This window comes from Oncorhynchus mykiss, chromosome 22, assembly GCF_013265735.2.
Source record: "Oncorhynchus mykiss isolate Arlee chromosome 22, USDA_OmykA_1.1, whole genome shotgun sequence".
In the NCBI taxonomy this organism is placed as follows: domain Eukaryota; kingdom Metazoa; phylum Chordata; class Actinopteri; order Salmoniformes; family Salmonidae; genus Oncorhynchus; species Oncorhynchus mykiss.
Genome location: NC_048586.1, coordinates 35,738,944 through 35,760,888, shown reverse-complemented (window position 1 = coordinate 35,760,888; position 21,945 = coordinate 35,738,944). Strand labels below are relative to the sequence as shown.

Genomic DNA, 21,945 nt, shown 5'->3' with positions numbered 1-21,945 from the left:
TCAGAGTTTTCAACAACCCTTTTGTTCCATGCTGGCTGAAGACCTAGCTAGCCATTAACTAGCTAACACCAGACACAGATGAAGACCTAGCTAGCCATTAACTAGCTAACCCCAGACACAAATGAAGACCTAGCTAGCCATTAACTAGCTAACACCAGACACAGATGAAGACCTAGCTAGCCATTAACTAGCTAACACCAGACACAGATGAAGACCTAGCTAGCCATTAACTAGCTAACACCAGACACAGATGAAGACCTAGCTAGCCATTAACTAGCTAACACCAGACACAGATGAAGACCTAGCTAGCCATTAACTAGCTAACACCAGACACAGATGAAGACCTAGCTAGCCATTAACTAGCTAACACCAGACACAGATGAAGACCTAGCTAGCCATTAACTAGCTAACACCAGACACAGATGAAGACCTGGCTAGCCATTAACTAGCTAACACCAGACACAGATGGAAGGGGAAACATATAAGTATGTTTGCCATAGGTGAAGTGTCAACTTTTAATTACATTTGCTGACACCATACAGTCCAATTTTGGCACCAGTAGAGTAGCTATCTAGCTATATAAACTACGACCCCTCTGCAAAAACTCCTTCTCTGATGTTGCTTACAAGGCGGTACTTATTTAAGCTAGGTAATATAATATCATGTTACCATTAGTGTATTAAAATAAGAGTTAGTGTGATGTTACCCTATCCCCTTAAAAATTCCACCTCCACAAGTGTTTGACATGGGGGATGGGATCAGTAACTTTATGATTAAACTTTATCTGGTTTCATCCAAATATTATCCAATTTCAAGAAAAACATGATTTTGACTGTTCATGATCTTTTGTGAACTTCTTCTTCGTCGGTGAAGTTTAACGGCGGTCGTCATACTATATTTATGGTGCCACCATCTGTACAGGGGGAAAAAGGAAACTCCTTAAGGTAAAAAAGGAAATGCCATACAAAAAAATGACTTAACAAAACCTATATCACACTCCCTCATTTCTTCAGTAGCTCCCTCCCCACACTCTGGGGCCTGAGAGGGTATCACTGCTTGTGACAGAGCCTCATGTAATCCCTTTCTTGAGAAATATTTTAGCCCCAGGAACCACTCTGCCGCATCCACAATAATGTCCATCTTCATGGACTTTCCCTCCACTTTAGCATGACATTGATCACCATTACCATTACTATAAAAAACTTTACATGTAACCTCCACAGATCCTGCTGGTGGGAAGCAACCTCTGCAGCCTGCATTGAAAGCCTTCCCAACACCATGGAGTCCTCAAGAGTACATTTCGTTCCCTACACCCTTTTGACAGCTTTTACAAATGAAATGCATGTAAATATATAGCAAAACAGAAATACAATAATTTATTGTTGAATTGTATTGAAAATAAAATCAGTAATTGCTAATAGTGAATATTTAATTATATATTACACTAGCAGTGCCACGGTTGTGGGTTTGATGAAAAAAGTATAACAATTATTTTAAGAAGTCAGACAGTTCCCAAAGCGCTAAGCATAGTTCCCACTTAGACCATTACAATAGTCCCCCAGGTCGGTCAATAGCTTCTCTGAGCTACTTAACGTCTCCAGCTCTATAGTGCCCTCTAACTCTGAGGAGGAAGGGAAGCATTTGTTTTTGAATGACTGTAGATTGCTGTCCAGACTGTTTCTGATGGTGATGCTGGGGGTCAGGGTGGTGCTGGTGGTGGTGGTCACGACAGGCTGGTAGCTGGGGCCTAGGCCAGCACAGCAGTGGTAGATCCTGTGGGGTGGAGGGTTTGAGCTGGGTAGCACGGCTAGCTTCACCCAGGTCTGGGTGGTGAAGCTGTACTTGTGGAGAAAAAGCATCTGCTAAATGGCATACATTATATTATTATATCATATATTTAGTGTAACTTGCTTCAGCAAACACAGATCTTTCATAGATCTTTACATAGATACATAGATCTTACATAGATACATAGATTTACATAGATCTTTCTCTTAATTCTGACTGATTTACTGAACAAAAATATAAACATAGCATGTAAAGTGTTGGTCCCATGTTTCATGAGCTGAAATAAAAGATCCCAGAAATTTTCCATACGCACACAAAAAGCTTATTTCTCTCATATTTTGTGCACAAATTTGTTTACATCCCTGTTAGTGAGCATTTATCTTTTGCCAAGATAATCCATCCACCTGACAGGTGTGGCTTATCAGGAAGGTGATTAAAACAGGCCACTCTAAAATGTGTAGTTTTGTCACACAACACAATGCCACAGATGTTTCAAGTTTTGAGAGATTGTGCATTTGGCATGCAGACTACAGGAATGTCTACCAGAGCGGTTGCCAGAGAATTGAATGTTAATTTCTCTACCATAAGCCACCTCCAACATCATTTTACAGAATATGGCAGTACTTCGAACTGGCCTCACAACCGCTAAACATGCGTAACCACGCCAGCCCAGGACCTCCACATCTGGCTTCTGCACCTGCGGGATCATCTGAGACCAGCCACCCGGACAGCTGATGAAACTGTGATTTTGCACAAGCAAAGAATATCTGTACAAACTGTCAGAAACCGTCTCAGGGAAGCTCATCTGCATGCTTGTCGTCCTCACCAGGGTAATGACTTGACTGCAATTCGGTGTCGTAACCGACTTCAGTGGGTAAATGCTCACCTGCGATTGCCAATGGCATGCTGGAGAAGTGTGCTCTTCATAGATTAATCCCGGTATCAACTGTACTGACTAGATGGCAGACAGCGTGTATGGCGTCTTGTGGGTGAGAGGTTTGCTGATGTCAATGTTGTAAACAGACTGCCCCATGGTGGCGGTGGACTTATGATATGGGCAGGAATAAGCTGAGTGGCCTACCAGCTTAGAGGGAGGGGCCTGACCTGTATAACACATCCACAGGACGGACAGAGAGGAAGGAAGGAAAAACAAACAATGGCGTTGTTTACATGGACGATACATTGGAGATAATATAAGACAAGTACTGGAAACGATAGAACACTATGAAAAATCTGGGAAACCAGGCCTGCTATTAATAGCTGACTTTAAAAGGCCGTTGATAAAGTACGACTGGAGTTTATATATAAATGCCTGGAACATTTCAATTTTGGAGAATCTCATATAAAATGGGTTAAAGTCATGTATAGTAACCCTAGGTGTAAAATAGTAAATAATGGCTACTTCTCTTAAAACAAGATTGTCCACTATCGGCATATCTATTTATTATGGCCATTGAAATGTTAGCTATTAAAACCAGATCCAGCAATAATATCAAGGGGTTAGAAATCCAGGGTTTAAAAACAGGTGTCATTGTACACTGATGATTCATGTTTTCTATTAAATCCACAATTTCTATCCCTCCGCAGCCTCATAGAGGATCTAGATACTTTTTCCTAACCTCTCTGGATTACAACCAAATTATGATATTACGTATTGAATCACAGAAAATACAACTTTTACATTACTGTGTAGTTTACTGTAACGGCATCCCTCCTCCTCTTCTGAGGAGGAAAAGCGAGAAGGATCGGAGGACCAATGCATAGTGTGGTAAGTGTCCATAACGTTTATTTAAAGCCATAAACTGAACACTACAAAACAATAAACGAACGAACAAACGAACAAACGAACAAACGAACAAACCGTGTGGCAACAAACACTCACACGGAAACAAACACCCACAACTCAAAAGTGAAACCCAGGCTACATAAGTATGATTCTCAATCAGAGACAACTAACCACACCTGCCTCTGATTGAGAACCATACTAGGCTGAACTCAAAACCCCAACATAGAAAAACACACATAGACTGCCCACCCCAACTCACGCCCTGACCATACTAAATAAAGACAAAACAAAGGAAATAAAGGTCAGAACGTGACATTTACCAATAAAATGGTCTGATGATGTGGACATACTCGGTATACATATCCCAAAATAAATAAATGATCTCACTCCAATACATTTTAATGGAAAATTAGCAAAAATAGATAAGATCTTGCTGCCATGGAATGGAAAATACCTGTCTATTTTTGGAAAAATCACCCTGATTAACTCAAATTACACCTAACTGTCACGAGTCCGAACGAGGGTGGCTCCCCTTCCCGGTCGGGTGGCGCTCGGCGGTCGTCGTCGCTGGCCTATTAGCTGCCACTGATTGTCTTTCCTCCCCTCCTTGTATGTTTATTGTTAGCACCTGTTAGTGAGTTATTAGTTGGGCTTTATTAGACAGCCGGCCCACCTGTTTCTTTGTGCGGGATTAATTATTGTGACCTTCGGTTATGTAGTAAAGGAACGTGTTTGTTCCTGGTCGTGTATTCTGCTGTACTGTTTTCGTCCCCCGGGTTTGGGGCATTTAGTTTTGAGCACCCAGTGTTGCGTGAGTGCATTAAAGAGCACAGTATTGCACTCACTGTTTCCTGCGTCTGACTCCACACCCACGACACCCGGAGCGTTACACTAGCAAACAGTTATTTCAATCATATGAGAAAAAAGTATTCAATTTATTTAGAACGGCAAGTTAGACAAAATTCAACGGGCATGTTTATATAATGAATATTAATTTGGGGGTCAGAAATTATTAAATATTTAAGCATTAGACCTCTTATAAAAGCTTCAGTCATACAAAAGTTATACTTAAATCCGAACTGATTCCCTAGCAAATTAATAAGAATCTCGCCCCATGTTCAAGAATGGCCTTTTTCCCTTTATTTAGATTACAACCTTGCACTTTCAGTTATTTGAAAAGGAAATCTCCCAAATATCACTATTTTTAAAACAAGCCATAGAAAGTTGGTTTCAATTTAAATTTAATCCACCAGAAAAAAAAACAGAAGAAATAATACAACAAATATTGTGGTTAAACTCAAATATACTAGATTTGTAAAAAAAAGTAATAATGAAAATAAAAAAAGAATAATCTTCGTAAATGATATCATAAATAGGACTGGTGGAGTTATGTCACACATGCAGCTAACAAAAATATATGGGCATTTCTGCTCTACCCAAAATTACAACCAACTAATTGCAGCATTACCGCAAAAATGGAAGAGGAATGTGGAAGGGGGGAACGTAAGGAACTAGTCTGCATTATTACAAATTGAGAACTGCTGGATTCAAAACATATAATTTTTCATTTTACATGATTATACAAAATTCTTGCAACCAATAGAATGTTATATATATGGGGGATACAAACTTCCCAGCTCTGCAGATTTAGCTGCGAAGAGACAGAATCATTAGATCATTTGTTTTGGTACTGTCCATATGTAGCTTGTTTTTGGTTACAGGTCCAGGAATGGCTGAAGAATTGGAACATTTACCTGGAGCTAACTCTGCAGATAGCACTACTGGGTGATCTGAAAAGTCATAATCAATCAATCAATAATATAATCGTACTTTTATCAAAAATGTTTGTTCTTAATTTACAATCTGAAATTATGAGAATAGAATGGTTCAGAACTTTTGTGAAACATCACAGCACAGTTGAAAAATATATGGCAAATATAAATCCAATATGGATGGTGTTAAGTGATATACAGTGCCTTGCGAAAGTATTCGGCCCCCTTGAACTTTGCGACCTTTTGCCACATTTCAGGCTTCAAACATAAAGATATAAAACTGTATTTTTTTGTGAAGAATCAACAACAAGTGGGACACAATCATGAAGTGGACCGACATTTATTGGATATTTCAAACTTTTTTAACAAATCAAAAACTGAAAAATTGGGCGTGCAAAATTATTCAGCCCCCTTAAGTTAATACTTTGTAGCGCCAACTTTTGCTGCGATTACAGCTGTAAGTCGCTTGGGGTATGTCTCTATCAGTTTTGCACATCGAGAGACTGACATTTTTTCCCATTCCTCCTTGCAAAACAGCCCGAGCTCAGTGAGGTTGGATGGAGAGCATTTGTGAACAGCAGTTTTCAGTTCTTTCCACAGATTCTCGATTGGATTCAGGTCTGGACTTTGACTTGGCCATTCTAACACCTGGATATGTTTATTTTTGAACCATTCCATTGTAGATTTTGCTTTATGTTTTGGATCATTGTCTTGTTGGAAGACAAATCTCTGTCCCAGTCTCAGGTCTTTTGCAGACTCTATCAGGTTTTCTTCCAGAATGGTCCTGTATTTGGCTCCATCCATCTTCCCATCAATTTTAACCATCTTCCCTGTCCCTGCTGAAGAAAAGCAGGCCCAAACCATGATGCTGCCACCACCATGTTTGACAGTGGGGATGGTGTGTTCAGCTGTGTTGCTTTTACGCCAAACATAACGTTTTGCATTGTTGCCAAAAAGTTCAATTTTGGTTTCATCTGACCAGAGCACCTTCTTCCACATGTTTGGTGTGTCTCCCAGGTGGCTTGTGGCAAACTTTAAACAACACTTTTTATGGATATCTTTAAGAAATGGCTTTCTTCTTGCCACTCTTCCATAAAGGCCAGATTTGTGCAATATACGACTGATTGTTGTCCTATGGACAGAGTCTCCCACCTCAGCTGTAGATCTCTGCAGTTCATCCAGTGATCATGGGCCTCTTGGCTGCATCTCTGATCAGTCTTCTCCTTGTATGAGCTGAAAGTTTAGAGGGACGGCCAGGTCTTGGTAGATTTGCAGTGGTCTGATACTCCTTCCATTTCAATATTATCGCTTGCACAGTGCTCCTTGGGATGTTTAAAGCTTGGGAAATCTTTTTGTATCCAAATCCGGCTTTAAACTTCTTCACAACAGTATCTCGGACCTGCCTGGTGTGTTCCTTGTTCTTCATGATGCACTCTGCGCTTTCAACGGACCTCTGAGACTATCACAGTGCAGGTGCATGTATACGGAGACTTGATTACACACAGGTGGATTGTATTTATCATCATTAGTCATTTAGGTCAACATTGGATCATTCAGAGATCCTCACTGAACATCTGGAGAGAGTTTGCTGCACTGAAAGTAAAGGGGCTGAATAATTTTGCACGCCCAATTTTTCAGTTTTTGATTTGTTAAAAAAGTTTGAAATATCCAATAAATGTCGTTCCACTTCATGATTGTGTCCCACTTGTTGTTGATTCTTCACAAAAAAATACAGTTTTATATCTTTATGTTTGAAGCCTGAAATGTGGCAAAAGGTCGCAAAGTTCAAGGGGGCCGAATACTTTCGCAAGGCACTGTATGGGAGGGGTTGAATGGAGCTGAAGGTTGGGAATAATAACAACTAATAACAACAACATAACTAATGTATAACATACTGTGTCTATAAAACGTATATAGTTTCAAAACTTCTGTGAAAGAAATAGATGGGAGAGGTTGAGGTTAGATGAGTAAAAACAAACAAAATTGAACTATTGTAAAATATTCTGTTCCCGTAAAATGTATATAGTATGTTTGAGCTGCAAGTAGAAGCCTAAGCGTTGTTGTTCACTAGTTTACTCCAATTAGGGGCGGGGTGGTAGGGTTACAAAGTAATAAAAAACATATATGTGAATATACTCTGTGTATTTCTTTACCTCTTTTTAACTAGGCAAGTCCGGGTGATCTGAACAAATTCTTATTTTCAATGACAGCCTAGGAACGGTGGGTTACCTGCCTTGTTAAGGGGCAGAACGACAGATTTTTACCTGGTCAGCTCGGGGATTTGATCTTCCAACCTTCCGGTTACTAGTCCAACGCTCTAACCACTAGGCTACCTGCCGCCCCGTATGTATGTACAGTACCAGTCAAAGGTTCGGACACCTACTCATTCAAGGGTTTTCCTTTATTTTGTATTACTTTCTACATTGTAGTATAATAGTGAAGACATCAAAACTATGAAATAACACATATGGAATTATGTATTAACCAAAGTGTTAAACAAATCAAAATATATTTTATATTTGAGATTCTTCAAAGTAGCCACCCTTTACATACTCTTGGCATTCTCTCAACTAGCTTCATGAGGTATGCATTTCAATTAACAGGTGTGCATTGTTAAAAGTTAATTTGTGGAATTTCTTTCCTTCTTAATACGTTTGAGCCAATCAGTTGTGTTGTGACAAGGTGGGGTGGAATACAGAAGACAGCCTTATTCGGTAAAAGACCAAGTCCATATTATGGAAAGAACATCTCAAATAAGCAAAGAGAAACGTCAGTCGATAATTATTTCAAGACATGAAGGTCAGTCAATCTGGAAAATGTCAAGAACTTTCTTCAAGTGCAGTTGCAAAAACCATCAAGCGCTATGAGGAAACTGGCTCTCATGAAGACCGCCACAGGAAAGGAAGACCCAGAGTTATCTCTGCTGCAGAGTTAGAGTTACCAGCCTCAGAAATCGGCAATTATCTGCAGCCCAAATAAATGCTTCACAGAGTTCAAGTAACAGACACATCTCAACATCAGCTGTTCAGAGGAAATTGCCTGAATCAGGCCTTCATGGTCAAATTGCTGCAAAGAAACCACTACTAAAGGACACCAATAATAAGAAGAGACTTGCTTGGGCCAAGAAACACGAGCAATGGACATTAGACCGGTGAAAACTTTTCCTTTGGTCTGATGTGTCCAAATTTGAGATTTTTGGTTCCAACCGCTGTGTCTTTGGGAGACGCAGAGTAGGTGAACGGATGGTTCCCCGCATGTGTAGTTCCCACCGTGAAGCATGGAGGAAGATGTAGGATGGTTTGTTGGTGCATTCTGCAGCGATATGCCATCCCATCTGGTTTGCGCTTAGTGGGACTATCATTTTTTTTTCAACAGGACAATGACCCAACACACATTCAGGCTGTGTAAGGGCTATTTGATCAATAAAGAGACTGAAAGAGTGCTGCATCAGATGACCTGGCCTCCACAATCACCCGACCTCAACCTAAATGAGATGGTTTGGTGTGCTCAGCATAAGTGGGAAATTCTTCAAGACAAGTCGAAAAGCCTTCGGGGTGAACCTGGTTGATAGAATGCCAAGAGTGTGCAAAGCTGTCAACATGGCAAAGGGTGGCTACTTTGAAGAATCAAAAAATAAAATTTATTTGGATTTGTTTGACACTTTTTTGGTTACTACGTGATTCCATATGTGTTCTTTCATAGTTTTGATGTATTCACTATTATCCTACAATGTAGAACATAACAAAAAAATAAAGAGAAACCCTTGAATGAGTAGTTGTGTGCAAATGTTTGACTCGTGCTGTATATATATTTATGGTGGATTGGAAGAATGCAGACAATTACATTGATGGAAGCTACAATCTATCTGCAATATTGAAGCTGATCTACCCTCCCCCCAAAAAACAAAAAAACAATGCCATTGTTAAACAACCAACACAATTTGTCTATTGTTTTTATGTTTTTCTTTGTGTGGCAAAGATCACATAACTTAGAATGTTGATTTACCTCATGTGCTGTGTGTACTCAAACCGCCGTTTCTTTAATTCAAGAGTAACAATTGATAGTGAATGATGATTAAGCAAATAAAACCAATGAAGAGAAGGTACATTTTATGCTGGTTTAGAAGCATCTTCACTGTAAAAGGGTATGTCTTCTATAAGGCTATTGAGGTAGTTCAGTTCCTTTTCTTTTTTGTGACCAACTTTTTATTTATTTTAGTCTTTTTTTATGGGGGGGGGGGGGGGTGGGGTTACAGGTACATTTTTTTTTATCAAAGATAAATAAATATAACACCAACCCATTCCCCCTCGGTCTCCATCCACCAGCTCGCATCCTCTTTCCCCATCCGGAAACCATGCCTATATTGATTTAGCTTGCCCCGTACAATGGGATAGTCTCAGAGGTGTCCTCCATAAGGGTATTGAAAGTTATCAGTGACAGAACCCTTAAAAACCCATTTTTATAGATCTGCAGTACCCAGAGAAACTCCGGAAGCAGGAAGAGAGAAAGAGATAGAGAGAGCAGGGTACTAACATGGCTTTGAGACAGCTCCAGGAGTGACATGTGGAGTTCCACCTCCACAGGTCCCTCTGCTCCCTCAGACCCCCAAACAGGTACATGCAGTCCAGGACGGTCATGGCAGAGTGGCTGTGTCTGGGTCCAGGACCCACCTCCATCTGGATGCAGTCCAGCAGGGTCCACAACTTGGTGTCTGACACACATACATGGAAGGACGCAGGCACACACACACACACACACACACACACACACACACACACACCCACACACACACGCATTGTTAGGGGAAGTGTCTGTCAATTCAAAACATATTCCAGTCATGACATTAGCATTGTTTTTGAAGTGATAGTCACGAAAATCAAAGGGTATACCCATGGAAAACTTTGGTCCCGCTTTATTTGAAATACAGCTCATAAAGGCTTCATAAAGCATTCATATAGGTTTTAAAACCTCTACATAAATGGGTCACAAATCATATATAACTGTATTTCATGCTCTATAAATAATTAATACATGTGAAACAATGTATTGATGGTTATGTCGGACAGTTATGCCACATTATGAATCTTTCCACAGCATGAAATAAGGTTACAGATGATTTCTGACCCATGTCTATAGTGCTTATAAAGCCTTAATTCATACTTTATGAAGCCTTTATAAGATGCACTTCAAATAAAGTGTGACCAAAACTTCTAACTCACCAAAATCTAACTTCCAAAACTCCTGTGATGAGCCTATCATGTCAATGTATCCCCCGTAGATGTACATAGCAGAGCTAAACACCATGGCACTTTGGCCCTTCCTGTTGACTGGCACCTGGTTCTGGGAACATTTTTAACAAATGGACTGCCATGAGGGGTTGTCATCAATTACAGTAACAAGACATGGAAACCCTACCTAAACAGATTCCACTATTGATCATGCTATGGGCCAATTTATAGAGCTGCCATATGCTGTGGTTGCATTTAGGTAAACAATTTATTTAGTTTTTCATTAATTTCAGTTATACCTGATATTCTTGATATATGAGGGTGTACTTAAGCAATATTGCCCGAGGAGGTGTGGTATATGGCCAATATACCACGGCTAAGGGCTGTTCTTATGCACAACGCAACGCAGAGTACATGAACACAGCCCTTAGCTGTGATATATTGGCCATACATCACAAACCCCCGAGGTGCCTTATTGATATTATAAACTGGTTACCAACGTAATTAGAGCAGTAAAAATAAATAATTTGTCATACCCGTGGTATACGGTCTGATATACCACCGCTGTCAGCCAATCAGCACTCAGGGCTCGAATCACCAAGTTTATAAAAATGTATATGTACTGTTATTTTAAGAATGCTTACAGTGGTGCCTTTGTATGAATGGGAGCTAGTTGTGCAAAAGAGAGGAAGCATTGTTGAGAGAGGAAGCATGATTATGTGTTTACATGTTAACACTCTCAATTTCCCTGGTATGTGGAGCGTTCCATTACAGTACATGCCTGAGGCTTGTTCCCTTTCCCCTGCCAATACACCCACTGCTCTTTCACTGCAAGAGATAAGAGAAAGGACACTGAAACGGTGCAGGACTCACAGAGAAACAGAGGCTGAATGGCAGCCATTCTTTGATGTCACTCCCTATTTTAAATGTCAGATGCAAGTTTGAACATGTGTTATTAACACCTCTCTTGTGAGGTGTAGAAGAGTTTTGGATTGTTGTTGGATCATTATGTTTGTGTCATACAGTAGTTGAGTTGCATTTTTCTCACAGTGGAACTTAGCAATATCAAACATCCAGAAGGGGATTCTCCAGTTAGTGTAGGCAGAATCAATCATTCCACCGAAGACATTGAGAAAACCCTGTAAAGATCACATAAAATGATTTGCAATCAATATCAAGCTACATGAAGACTACCATGTACCGCAATGCTAAGCAGGCATAGATACATTGACATTGAATTTACCACCGAGAGCAACTTCAGCTCCTCACCAACAACCATCCAGATGACATGGATAAAACCCTACCTGATGGGCCACCATTAAGTGTTCCTGAAGCTCCTCAGGCGTTACCTCACAGCTACAGTCCAACTCTGTCCACTCATTGTGCACTACAGACACACAGGCAGCGGTTAGGGCCATACTTACAGTCCTAATGTGTAATAACATCACTGTATAACATTCGTATAATAACATGATTGAATCACAGTCTGCATGGCTGACATAAACAGATTGTAGCAGACCATTTCAAGACTAACAGAGCTATGCTCCCTCCAGATCTGAGATAACTATAGTTTTAACTATGCTTATGGAAAGGAACTATTTGTTCTGGGGAAACTATTTGAATACAGGCCTCAGAAAGCAACTTTTATATCTGAACATTCTGTAAATGTCCATTCTCCTGAATGTCCATTGCCCCAGGTGTACATAATCAAGCCAAACCAAGTAAACCAATCATATCTTCTACAGATAAGTATAAATACATTTATTTCCCAAAGTCCTATGTAACACCTATGTTGCTATTGTAATAATCAAAGTTACTACTTATGTATAAGAAGTTGATGTCAAGTGTTACTGCATTACCTTGTGTCTCACTTATTACAAAAAATATATGGGTTACTTCATTTTGAAGCTGCGAAAGTGGTCTACTCCAATGTTAAGATGAGTCCATGTCCCTAGTATTTCATTCTAGCTATAGGCTATATTAAGATAAATATCTCAGAGCTCTCCAAACCATGTGCTTATGATCATATATTGAGAATTGAACTAAAATGTTTCTATTTTCAAATAACTTGCATATATATTAAAATATCTTCAAATATTATTTGGTTTTCTGAAAGATGTTCAAAATACTTTAAAATATTTACCTTTTTTCTGAGACTGGTATTTGAATGTCAATGAAAATTGTTGCATTTTATTTAAAACTATATTTTAAACTATATTCGACAACCTTGAGTATTTGAAAAGTTGCTATTTTCAAATAAACAGCAAAATACAAGTATTTTCTGCCCAGGTCTGGCTCCCTCTGCTCAGAGACCAACGATGCTCCCTCCACTCCAGTCCAAAACTGCTTCAATCAACTCTTCAATCAACTCTTAATTTCCTCATAAATGTACATATTTTACATTTTATTTTTGTCTGTATAGTTTATAATGTGTATAATGTAATTCAGCTTTCAGCTGTGGATGTGTACAAGCTCAAATTAACCTTACACAATATATACATACATACATGCACATACGATGCCACCTTTTCAACAAGTCAGTTTGTCAAATTTCTGCCATGCTAGAGCTTCCACGATAAACTGTAAGTGCTGTTATTGTGAAGTGGAGACATATAGGAGCAACAAAGGCTCAGCCGCAAAGTGGTAGGCCACACAAGCTCACAGAATGAGACCGCTGAGTGCTAACGAGCACAGCGCATAAAAATTATCTGTCCTCCGTTGCAACACTCACTACCGAGTTCCAAACTGCCTCTGGAAGCAACGTCAGCACAATAACTCTTTGTCGGGAACAACATGAAATGAGTTTGTGTGTGGCCACACACAAGCCTAAGATCACCATGCGCAATGCCATGCGCCGGCTGGAGTGGTGTAAAACTCACCGCCATTGGACTCTGGAGCAGTGGAAATGTGTTCTCTGGAGTGAGGAATCACGCTTCACCATCTGGCAGTCTGATGGAATAAAATCTGGGTTTGGTGGATGTCAGGAGAACGCTACCTGCCCCAATGCATAGTGCAAACTGTAACGTTTGGTGGAGGAGGAATAATGGTCTGGGGCTGTTTTTCATGGTTCGGGCTAGACCCCTTAGTTCCAGTGAAGGGAAATCTTGACGCTGCAACATACAATGACATACTAGACAATTCTGTGCTTCCAACTTTGAGAACGAAATTTGAGAGAAATAAGCATTTTGTGCGTATGGAACATTTCTGGGATTTTTTATTTAAGCTCATGAAAAATGGAACCAACACTTTACATTGCGTTTATACTTTTATTCAGTATATACACTACCGTTAAAAGGTTTGGGGTCACTTAGGTATAACCTATAACAATGTCTAACCTTGTTTTTTGAAAGATAAGCACATTTTTGTCCATTAAAATAACATCGAATTGATCAGAAATACAGTGTAGACATTGTTAATGTTGTAAATGACTGCACCGGAGCCTCCCACTCCTCTTTCTATTCTGGTTAGAGACAGTTTGCGCTGTTCTGTGAAGGGAGTAGTAGTACACAGCATGGTACGGGATCTTCAGTTTCTTGGCAATTTCTTGCATGGAATAGCCTTAATTTCTCAGAACAAGAATAGGCTGTCTAGTTTCAGAAGAAAGTTCTGTTTCTAAAAATGTTTGAGCCTGTAATCGAACCCACTAGTCTAAAGGCCAGTTTTATTGCATCTTTAATCAGAAAACAGTTTTCAGCTGTGCTAACATAATAGCAAAAGGGTTATCTAATGATCAATTAGCCTCTTAAAATTATAAACTTGGATTAGCTAACACAACATGCCATTGGAACACAGGATTGATGGTTGCTGAAAATGGGCCTCCTACGTAGGAATTCCATAAAAAATCTGCTGTTTCCAGATACAATGGTCATTTCCAACATTAACAATGTCTACACTGTATTTCTGATCAATTTGATGTTATTTTAATGAACAAAAAATGTGCTTTTCTTACAAAAACAAGGTTTTGAATGGTAGTGTATATATACAGTACCAGTCGAAAGTTTGAACACACCTACTCATTCAAGGGTTTTATTTTATTTTTACTACTTTCTACATTGAAACAACACATATGGAATCATGTAGTAACCAAAAAAGTGTTAAACAAATCAAAATATATTTTAAATTTGAGATTCTTCAAAGTGACCACCCTTTGCCGTGATGACAGCTTTGCACACGCATGGCATTCTCTCAACCAGCTTCATGAGGTAGTCACCTGGAATGCTTTTCCAACAGTCTGAAGGAGTTCCCACATACAGTTGAAGTCGGAAGTTTACATACACTGAGGTTGGAGTCATTAAAACTCATTTTTCAACCACCACAAATTTCTTGTTAACAAACTATAGTTTTGACAAGTCGGTTAGGACATCTACTTTGTGCATGACACAAGTAATTTTTCCAACAACTGTTAACCTGTTGAGTGTAGGGGGCAGTATTTTGATGTTTGGATGAAAAACGTACCCAAATGAAACTGCCTATTTCTCAGGCCCAGAATCTGAATATGCATATAATTGTCAGATTAGTATAGAAAACACTCTAAAGTTTCCAAAACTGTCAAAATATTGTCTGTCAGTATCACAGAACTGATATTGCAGGTGAAAACCTGAGGAAAATCCAACCCGGAAGTGCTGTTTTTCCTGAAAGCTCTCTGTTCCATAGCCTGCCTTTGCTCCATTTAAAGGGATATTAACCAGATTCCTTTTCCTATGGCTTCCCTATGGTGTGAACAGTCTTTAGACATAGTTTCAGGCTTTTATTTTGAAAAATGAGCGAGAAAGATCACATCACATTTGGATGGCTGGGTGCCAGTAGCGTTTTGCATGCGCAACAGCTTGGAGCAGACATTTTCTCTCTCTCTCCTATTGAAGAAGCTACAGTCCCGGTTGAAATATTATCGATTATATATTGTAAAAACAACCTGAAGATTGATTATAAAAAACATTTGACATGTTTCTACGAACTTTACGGATACTATTTGGAATTTTCGTCTGCCCGGACTTGACCGCTCGAGCCTGTGGATTTCTGAACATAACGCACCAACCAAATGGAGGTATTTTGGATATAAAAATAATCTTTATGCAACAAAAGGAACATTTATTGTGTAACTGTGAGTCTTGTGAGTGCAAAAATCCGAAGATCATCAAAGGTAAGCGATTCATTTTATTGCTTTTCTGACTTTCGTGACCAATCTACTTGGCTGCTAGCTGTTTGTAATATTTTGTCTACTGAGAGAGTTGTCCTACATAGGATTTTTTGAAATTTGACATGCCAGGTGGATTAACAACAAGCTAAGCTGTGTTTTGCTATATTGCACTTGTGATTTCATGAAAATTAAATATTTTTAGTAATTTAATTTGAATTTGGCGCTCTGCAATTCAGCGGATGTTGATGAAAATGATCACGCTAACGGGATGGGTGCAGACAGATTATTTCACTTATAATTCATTGTATCATAATTCCAATGGGTCAGAAGTTTACAAAACCTAAGTTGACTGTGCCTTTAAACAGCTTGGAAAATTCCCGAAAATGATGTCATGGCTTTAGAAGAAACTCAGTGCCTCTGTGCTTGACATCATGGGGAAATCAAAATAAATCAGCCAAGGCCTCAGAAAAATATTGTAGACCTCCACAAGTCTGGCAATTTCCAAATGCCTGAAGTTACCATGTTCATCTGGACAAACAATAGTACGCAAGTATAAACACCATGGGACCATGCTGCTGACAAACCGCTCAGTAAGAGAAGCGTTCTGTCTCCTAAAGATGAAAGTACTTTGGTGTGAAAAGTGCAAATCAATCCCAGAACAAAAGCAAACGACCTTGTGAAGATGCTGGAGGAAACAGGTACAAAAGTATCTATATACACAGTAAAATGAGTCCTATATCAACATAACCTGAAAGGCAGCTCAGCAGCTACTGCTCCAAAACTGCCATAAAAAAAACAGACTATGGTTTGCAACTGCACATGGGGACAAAGAACATACTTTTTGGAGAAATGTCCTCTGGTCTGGTCAAAAATAGAACTGTTTGGCCATAATGACCATCGTTATGTTTGGAGGAAAAGGGGGAGGCTTGCAAGCCGAAAAACACCATCCCAACCATGAAGCACAAGGGTGGCAGCATCATGTTGTGGGGGTGATTTGATGCAGGAGGGACTGGTGCACTTCACAGAATAGATGGCATCATGACAAAGGAAAATTATGTGGATATATTGAAGCAACATCTCAAGACATCAGTCAGGAAGTTGAAGCTTGGTCGCAAATGAGTCTTCCAAATGGACAATGACCCTAAGCATACTTCTAAAGTTGTGGCAAAATGGCTTAAGGACAACAAAGTTAAGGTATTGGAGTGGCGATCACAAAGCCCTGATCTCCATCATATAGAAAATTTGTGGGCAGAACTGAAAAAGCGTGATTGAGCAAGGAGGCCTACAAACCTGACTCAGTTACACCATCTCTGTCAGGAGGAATGGGCCAAAATTCACCCAACTTATTGTGGGAAGCTTGTGGAAGGCTACCCGAAAACATTTGACCCAAGTTAAATAATTTAAATGCAATGCTACCAAATACTAATTGAGTGTATGGTAACTTCTGACCCACTGGGAATGTGATGAAAGAAGTAAAAGCTGAAATAAATAATTCTCTCTACTATTATTCTGACATTTCACATTATTAACATAAAGTGGTGATCCTAACTGACCTAAGACAGGGAATTTTTAATTGGATTAAATGTCAGGAATTGTGAAAACTGAGTTTAAATGTATTTGGCTAAGGTGTATGTAAACTTCCGACTTCAACTGTATGCTGAGCACTTGTTGGCTGCTTTTCCTTCACTCTGCAATCCAACTCATTCCAACCATCTCAATTGGGTTGAGGTCGGGTGATTGTGGAGGCCTGGTCGTCTGATGCAGCACTCCATCACTCTCCTTGGTCAAATACATAGCCCTTACATAGCTTTGAGGTGTGTTTTGGGTCATTGTCCTGTTGAAAAACAAATGATAGTTCCATTAAGCGCAAACCAGATGGGATGGCATATTGCTGCAGAATGCTGTGGTAGCCATGCTGGTTAAGTGTGCCTTGAATTCTAGATAAAATTTGGACAGTGTGACCAGCAAAGCACCCCCACACCAATAGAGCTCCTCCTTCATGCTTCACGGTGGGAATCACACATGCAGAGATCATCCGTTCACCTAGTCTGAGTCTCAGAAAGTTAAGGGGGTTGAAACAAAAAATCTCTAATTTGGACTCATCCGACAAAAGGACAGATTTCCACCGGTCTAATTTGCTCTTGTTTCTTGGCCCAAGCAAGTCTCTTCTTCTTATTGGTGTCCTTTAGTAGTGTCTTTGCAGCAATTCGACCATGAAGGCCTGATTCATGCAGTTTCCTCTGAACAGTTGATGTTGAGATGTGTCTGTTACTTGAACTCTGTGAAGCAGTTATTTGGGCTGCAGATAATTGCCGATTTCTGAGGCTGGTAACTCTAATTAACTTATCCTCTGCAGCAGATTTAACTCGGGGTCTTCCTGACCTGTGGCGGTCCTCATGAGAGCCAGTTTCCTCATTGCACTTGATGGTTTTTGCGACGGCACTTGAAGAAAGTTCTTGACATTTTCCAGATTGACTGACCGTCATGTCTTAAAGTAATGATGGTCTGTTGTTTCTCTTTGCTTATTTGAGCTGTTCTTGCCATAATATGGACTTGGACTTTTATCAACTAGGGCTATCTTCTGTATACCATCCCTACCTTGTCACAACACAACTGATTGGCTCAAACACATTAAGAAGGAAAGAAATTCCACAAATGAACTTTTAACAAGGCACACCTGTTAATTGAAATGCATTCCAGGTGACTACCTCGTGAAGCTGGTTGAAAGAATGCCAAGAGTGTGCAAAGCAGTTATCAAGGCAAAGGGAGGCTACTTTGAAGAATCTACATGTAAAATATATTTTGATTTGTTTCACACTTTTCTGGTTACTACATGATTCTATATGTGCTATTTCATAATTTTGATGTATTCACTATTATTCTACAATGTGGAAAATAGTAAAAATAAAGAAAAACCCTTAAATGATGAGGTGTGTCCAAACTTTTGATGGGTACTATATATATATATATATATATATATATATATATATATATATTAATTATCATATTCATTACATAGATATGAAGCTGATTATATTGAGATGCATAAACACATCCCAATGCCTGTGTGAAGGCTTGCCCTTTACAAAAAAGGCTATGGATATTTACACTGAACAAAAATATAAACGCAACATGCAACAATTTCAAAGTTGTTACAGAGTTACAGTTTATATAAGGAAATCAGTCAATTTTAATAAACCCATTAGGCCCTAATCTATGGATTTCACATGACTGGGAATACAGATATGCATCTGTTGGTCACAGATACCTTTTTTATTTTTAAGTAGGGGCGTGAATCAGAAAACCAGTCAGTATCTGATGTGACCACTACTCTCCTTATGCAATGCGACATCTCCTTCGCATAGAGTTGATCAGACTGTTGATTTTGGCCTGTGGAATGTTGTCCCACTCCTCTTCAATGGCTGTGGGATGTTGCTGGATATTGTCGGGAACTGGAACACGCTGTAGTCTGGCGAGTTTGCAGGCCATGGAAGAACTGGGACATTTTCAGCTTCCAGGAACTGTGTACAGATCCTTGTGACATGGATCATGTTGAAACATGAGGTGATGGCGGCAGATGAATAGCATGACTATCGGCCTCAGGATCTCGTCAAGGTATCTGTTAATTGCTATTGCCATCAATAAAATGCAATTGTGTTCGTTCTACGTAGTTTATGCCTGAGCGTACCATTACCCCACCACCATGGGGCACTCTGACCAAAAGGACATGGCAAAATGTTCAACCGTTTAAGGTTTAAGACTTGCTGCCACTCCAATCTGTCCAGCTTACATGGTGCGTTACAATCACATAGGAGTTAAATTGGTGCGGCATTCTCACTCACGAGTGCAACAAATATAGCCTCTTACAAGGCAGGCCTCAAAATATGTTAATGAGACAGAAACAACACTACCATGCACACAGTAGTGGTCAAAAGGTTTTTTGCACTCCAACAAAATGGTACGGTACTGTATTTTGTAGGTTGGAATTATTGGACAATTTGAAATACAGCAATTCCTTTCCCCCGCCCACAACATTTTCACACAATGCACCAGAATTTACAGTATGCTGCAGTAAAATGTTTCAGAGTATTTCATAGTTGATTATACCCAAAATGACTATATAATTGACGTTTTCCAATACAGTGTACATTTCCCTACTACATCAGTACCATAACCTAGTCAGTAAAATCTCAAGATGAAGGATAGGCTACTTACAAAACTCACAACTCCTTTGCCAACAGGCTACTACTATACTACATTATAGTAAGTGCATTTTACCGAAGTGAAACACAAAAGTGACTAAAGTTGAGCAACAGTGTGAGTACCAGAAACTTTTCACAGTTCAAGATGAGATCAAGAGATGATTTGCATTGCCTCATACTCATTACATTGCAATAATTTTTGCTTTATAATGTCGTCATATATTATGATTTTAAACTAGTTAACTAAACAACACAATTGCAATAGCCTAATAAAAACACATTAGATTTTATTTTAGGCTACATTTGACATAGCCTAGGCTACTGTAACGTCTGCTTCCAACTCACACTCTCAAACACGTAGATCCCCTGAACGCAGCACACTTACTGCATCGTTGAATAACCTATACATTGATACTTTAGTTTTAAGTTACATATTAGAGAGCATACTTACGGATTTGATACTTGATATCCCATCTGTTCCTCTTCGTTAGGTTTTGCTGCTCTTCTGTGATCATCCAGGCTTTTAGAACATTTCAGAGGGAGGGGCATGTTGTAGTTTGAGCAGGAAGGGTGGGTGTCTCAATTGAATATGAGAAACCATTGCCCAACACTAAAAAGCATGTGATAGCCTACAATTTACAGTTGCATATAGTCAAATGGAAATGTTGCCTGTAAGTGTAATTCACTTTATTTCTATATAGGCTATAGTACAAATATGTCCAAGACATAAAAGGAAAAAGACAACATAGGCTTTTAGCCAATCCATCTGGACTTTAAACACTGTGAATAGCGTGATTATTTACGATACTGAAATATTCCATTCAACATGGTCCTTGACACTATAAAAATAACTATATGACAATTATGCTACTCTGATTCATCTTCCTTATCAAATCACCATTCAATCAAATTTCAGTCGAATATCTTCTGTCATTGTAAAACTATCAAAAATCTTATCTGTCATCTCCATAATTTGAAATCAAATCAAATTTGATTAGTCACATACAATAGTGAAAGCCCCTAACCAACAATGCAGTTTATTTTGCTCCTATATTTTGTGTAAATATGCCAATTATTTTCTTGGAGGGATAGAGTGTGATAATTTATTTGGATTATTCCCCATAATAGGTCACGGCATTTTTGTCTAAATTCCTTTGACATGTCAGTCTATTCTACTCTATTCTATTCTAAGATTCTATTCTATTCTAATATTCTATTCTAAGATTCTATTCTAAGATTCGATCCTATTCTATTCTTATCAACAGGTGGCACTATAATACAAACGTATTTGTATTTATAGGCCAGGGCTCTCCAACTCTCCTTCAAAACCTAAAGGAGGGTAGCTCTCCAGAAACAGGGTTGGAGAGCCCTTGCCTAGACTATCTCAGCAGAGACATCCTACACATCTTATTCAATCATCTACCATATGTAATCGATAAAGAAAGACAGACAAAATATAACCGATAATTTATGAACACACAAACATATGTGCAGAATTAGTTATACACACACAAAAGATAACTAATATCAATATTCACACAACAGGGTGCTGTGTGACTATTCAAATGCTTTCAACACAACCCTCACTTCCATAAAATAGATAGATTGGTGAAATGAGAGATTTAACCCATAGCCTTGACCCATCCATGTCACGCCCGATCAGAGATAACCGTACTTCAAGTAATTAGGGAAGGGAGGACAGAAAAATCATCATGTACATTTGCAATTAACAAAAATTACAAAGAAGGGAATCATATTGATCGTGTTACTTTTCTGAACGTTAAGGCATTAACACACAAATTAACCGTGAAAAAAAAACAAGTTAAGCGGTTCTAACCTTGACATTTGATTTGATTTTGATTTGATTTATCCAACTGTATTGAAACGGGCGGATTTGGAGAACGCCAGCGCCTGAGAGCTGGTTTCCAATAGTTACCACAGCCACAAAATTGGATATGTGGTAAAAATTCTAGAAAACTAAAATTAAGTTTTTCATCTCAATTTAAGGTTAGGGTTAGGCTTAAGTTTAGCA

The 21,945-nt window shown here is 39.1% G+C and overlaps 1 protein-coding gene across 9 annotated transcripts; it reads right to left on the bottom strand.

Annotated features, from left to right (window-relative positions):
• Nucleotides 1-369: 369 nt before the first annotated feature.
• LOC110501795 (kelch domain-containing protein 3) lies at nt 370-20,462 on the bottom strand. 9 transcript variants are annotated; one of them, XR_002470253.2, is made up of 9 exons: nt 20,365-20,457; nt 13,454-13,523; nt 11,879-11,961; nt 11,623-11,713; nt 11,302-11,402; nt 10,566-10,686; nt 9,880-10,057; nt 2,675-2,892; nt 370-1,836 (listed from the first exon to the last, which is right to left on the bottom strand). XR_002470253.2 is itself a non-coding variant. In XM_021579632.2 (6 exons), exons 1-5 carry the CDS (start codon nt 20,426-20,428, stop codon nt 2,874-2,876), a joined length of 465 nt encoding a protein of 154 aa, XP_021435307.1. In that variant the 5' UTR covers nt 20,429-20,462; the 3' UTR covers nt 370-1,836; nt 2,675-2,873. The 9 variants fall into 9 exon arrangements, 2 of the variants coding, with proteins under 2 accessions (XP_021435307.1, XP_021435304.1); XR_002470252.2 differs by lacking the exon at nt 13,454-13,523 and having other exon boundaries at nt 20,365-20,462; XR_002470251.2 differs by having other exon boundaries at nt 11,302-11,713.
• Between the last annotated feature and the right edge of the window lie 1,483 nt (nt 20,463-21,945).

Excerpts from the sequence above, each read along its gene's own strand:
- LOC110501795 (XM_021579629.2), bottom strand. The coding sequence starts at position 12,046 with ATGTTATTATACGAATGTTATACAGTGATGTTATTACACATTAGGACT. Across the intron at positions 10,687-11,878 it reads ACTTAATGGTGGCCCATCAG|AACCAGGTGCCAGTCAACAG; the intron begins GTAGGGTTTTAT and ends AAATGTTCCCAG. Across the intron at positions 10,058-10,565 it reads GTTTTGGAAGTTAGATTTTG|ACACCAAGTTGTGGACCCTG; the intron begins GTGAGTTAGAAG and ends TATGTGTGTCAG.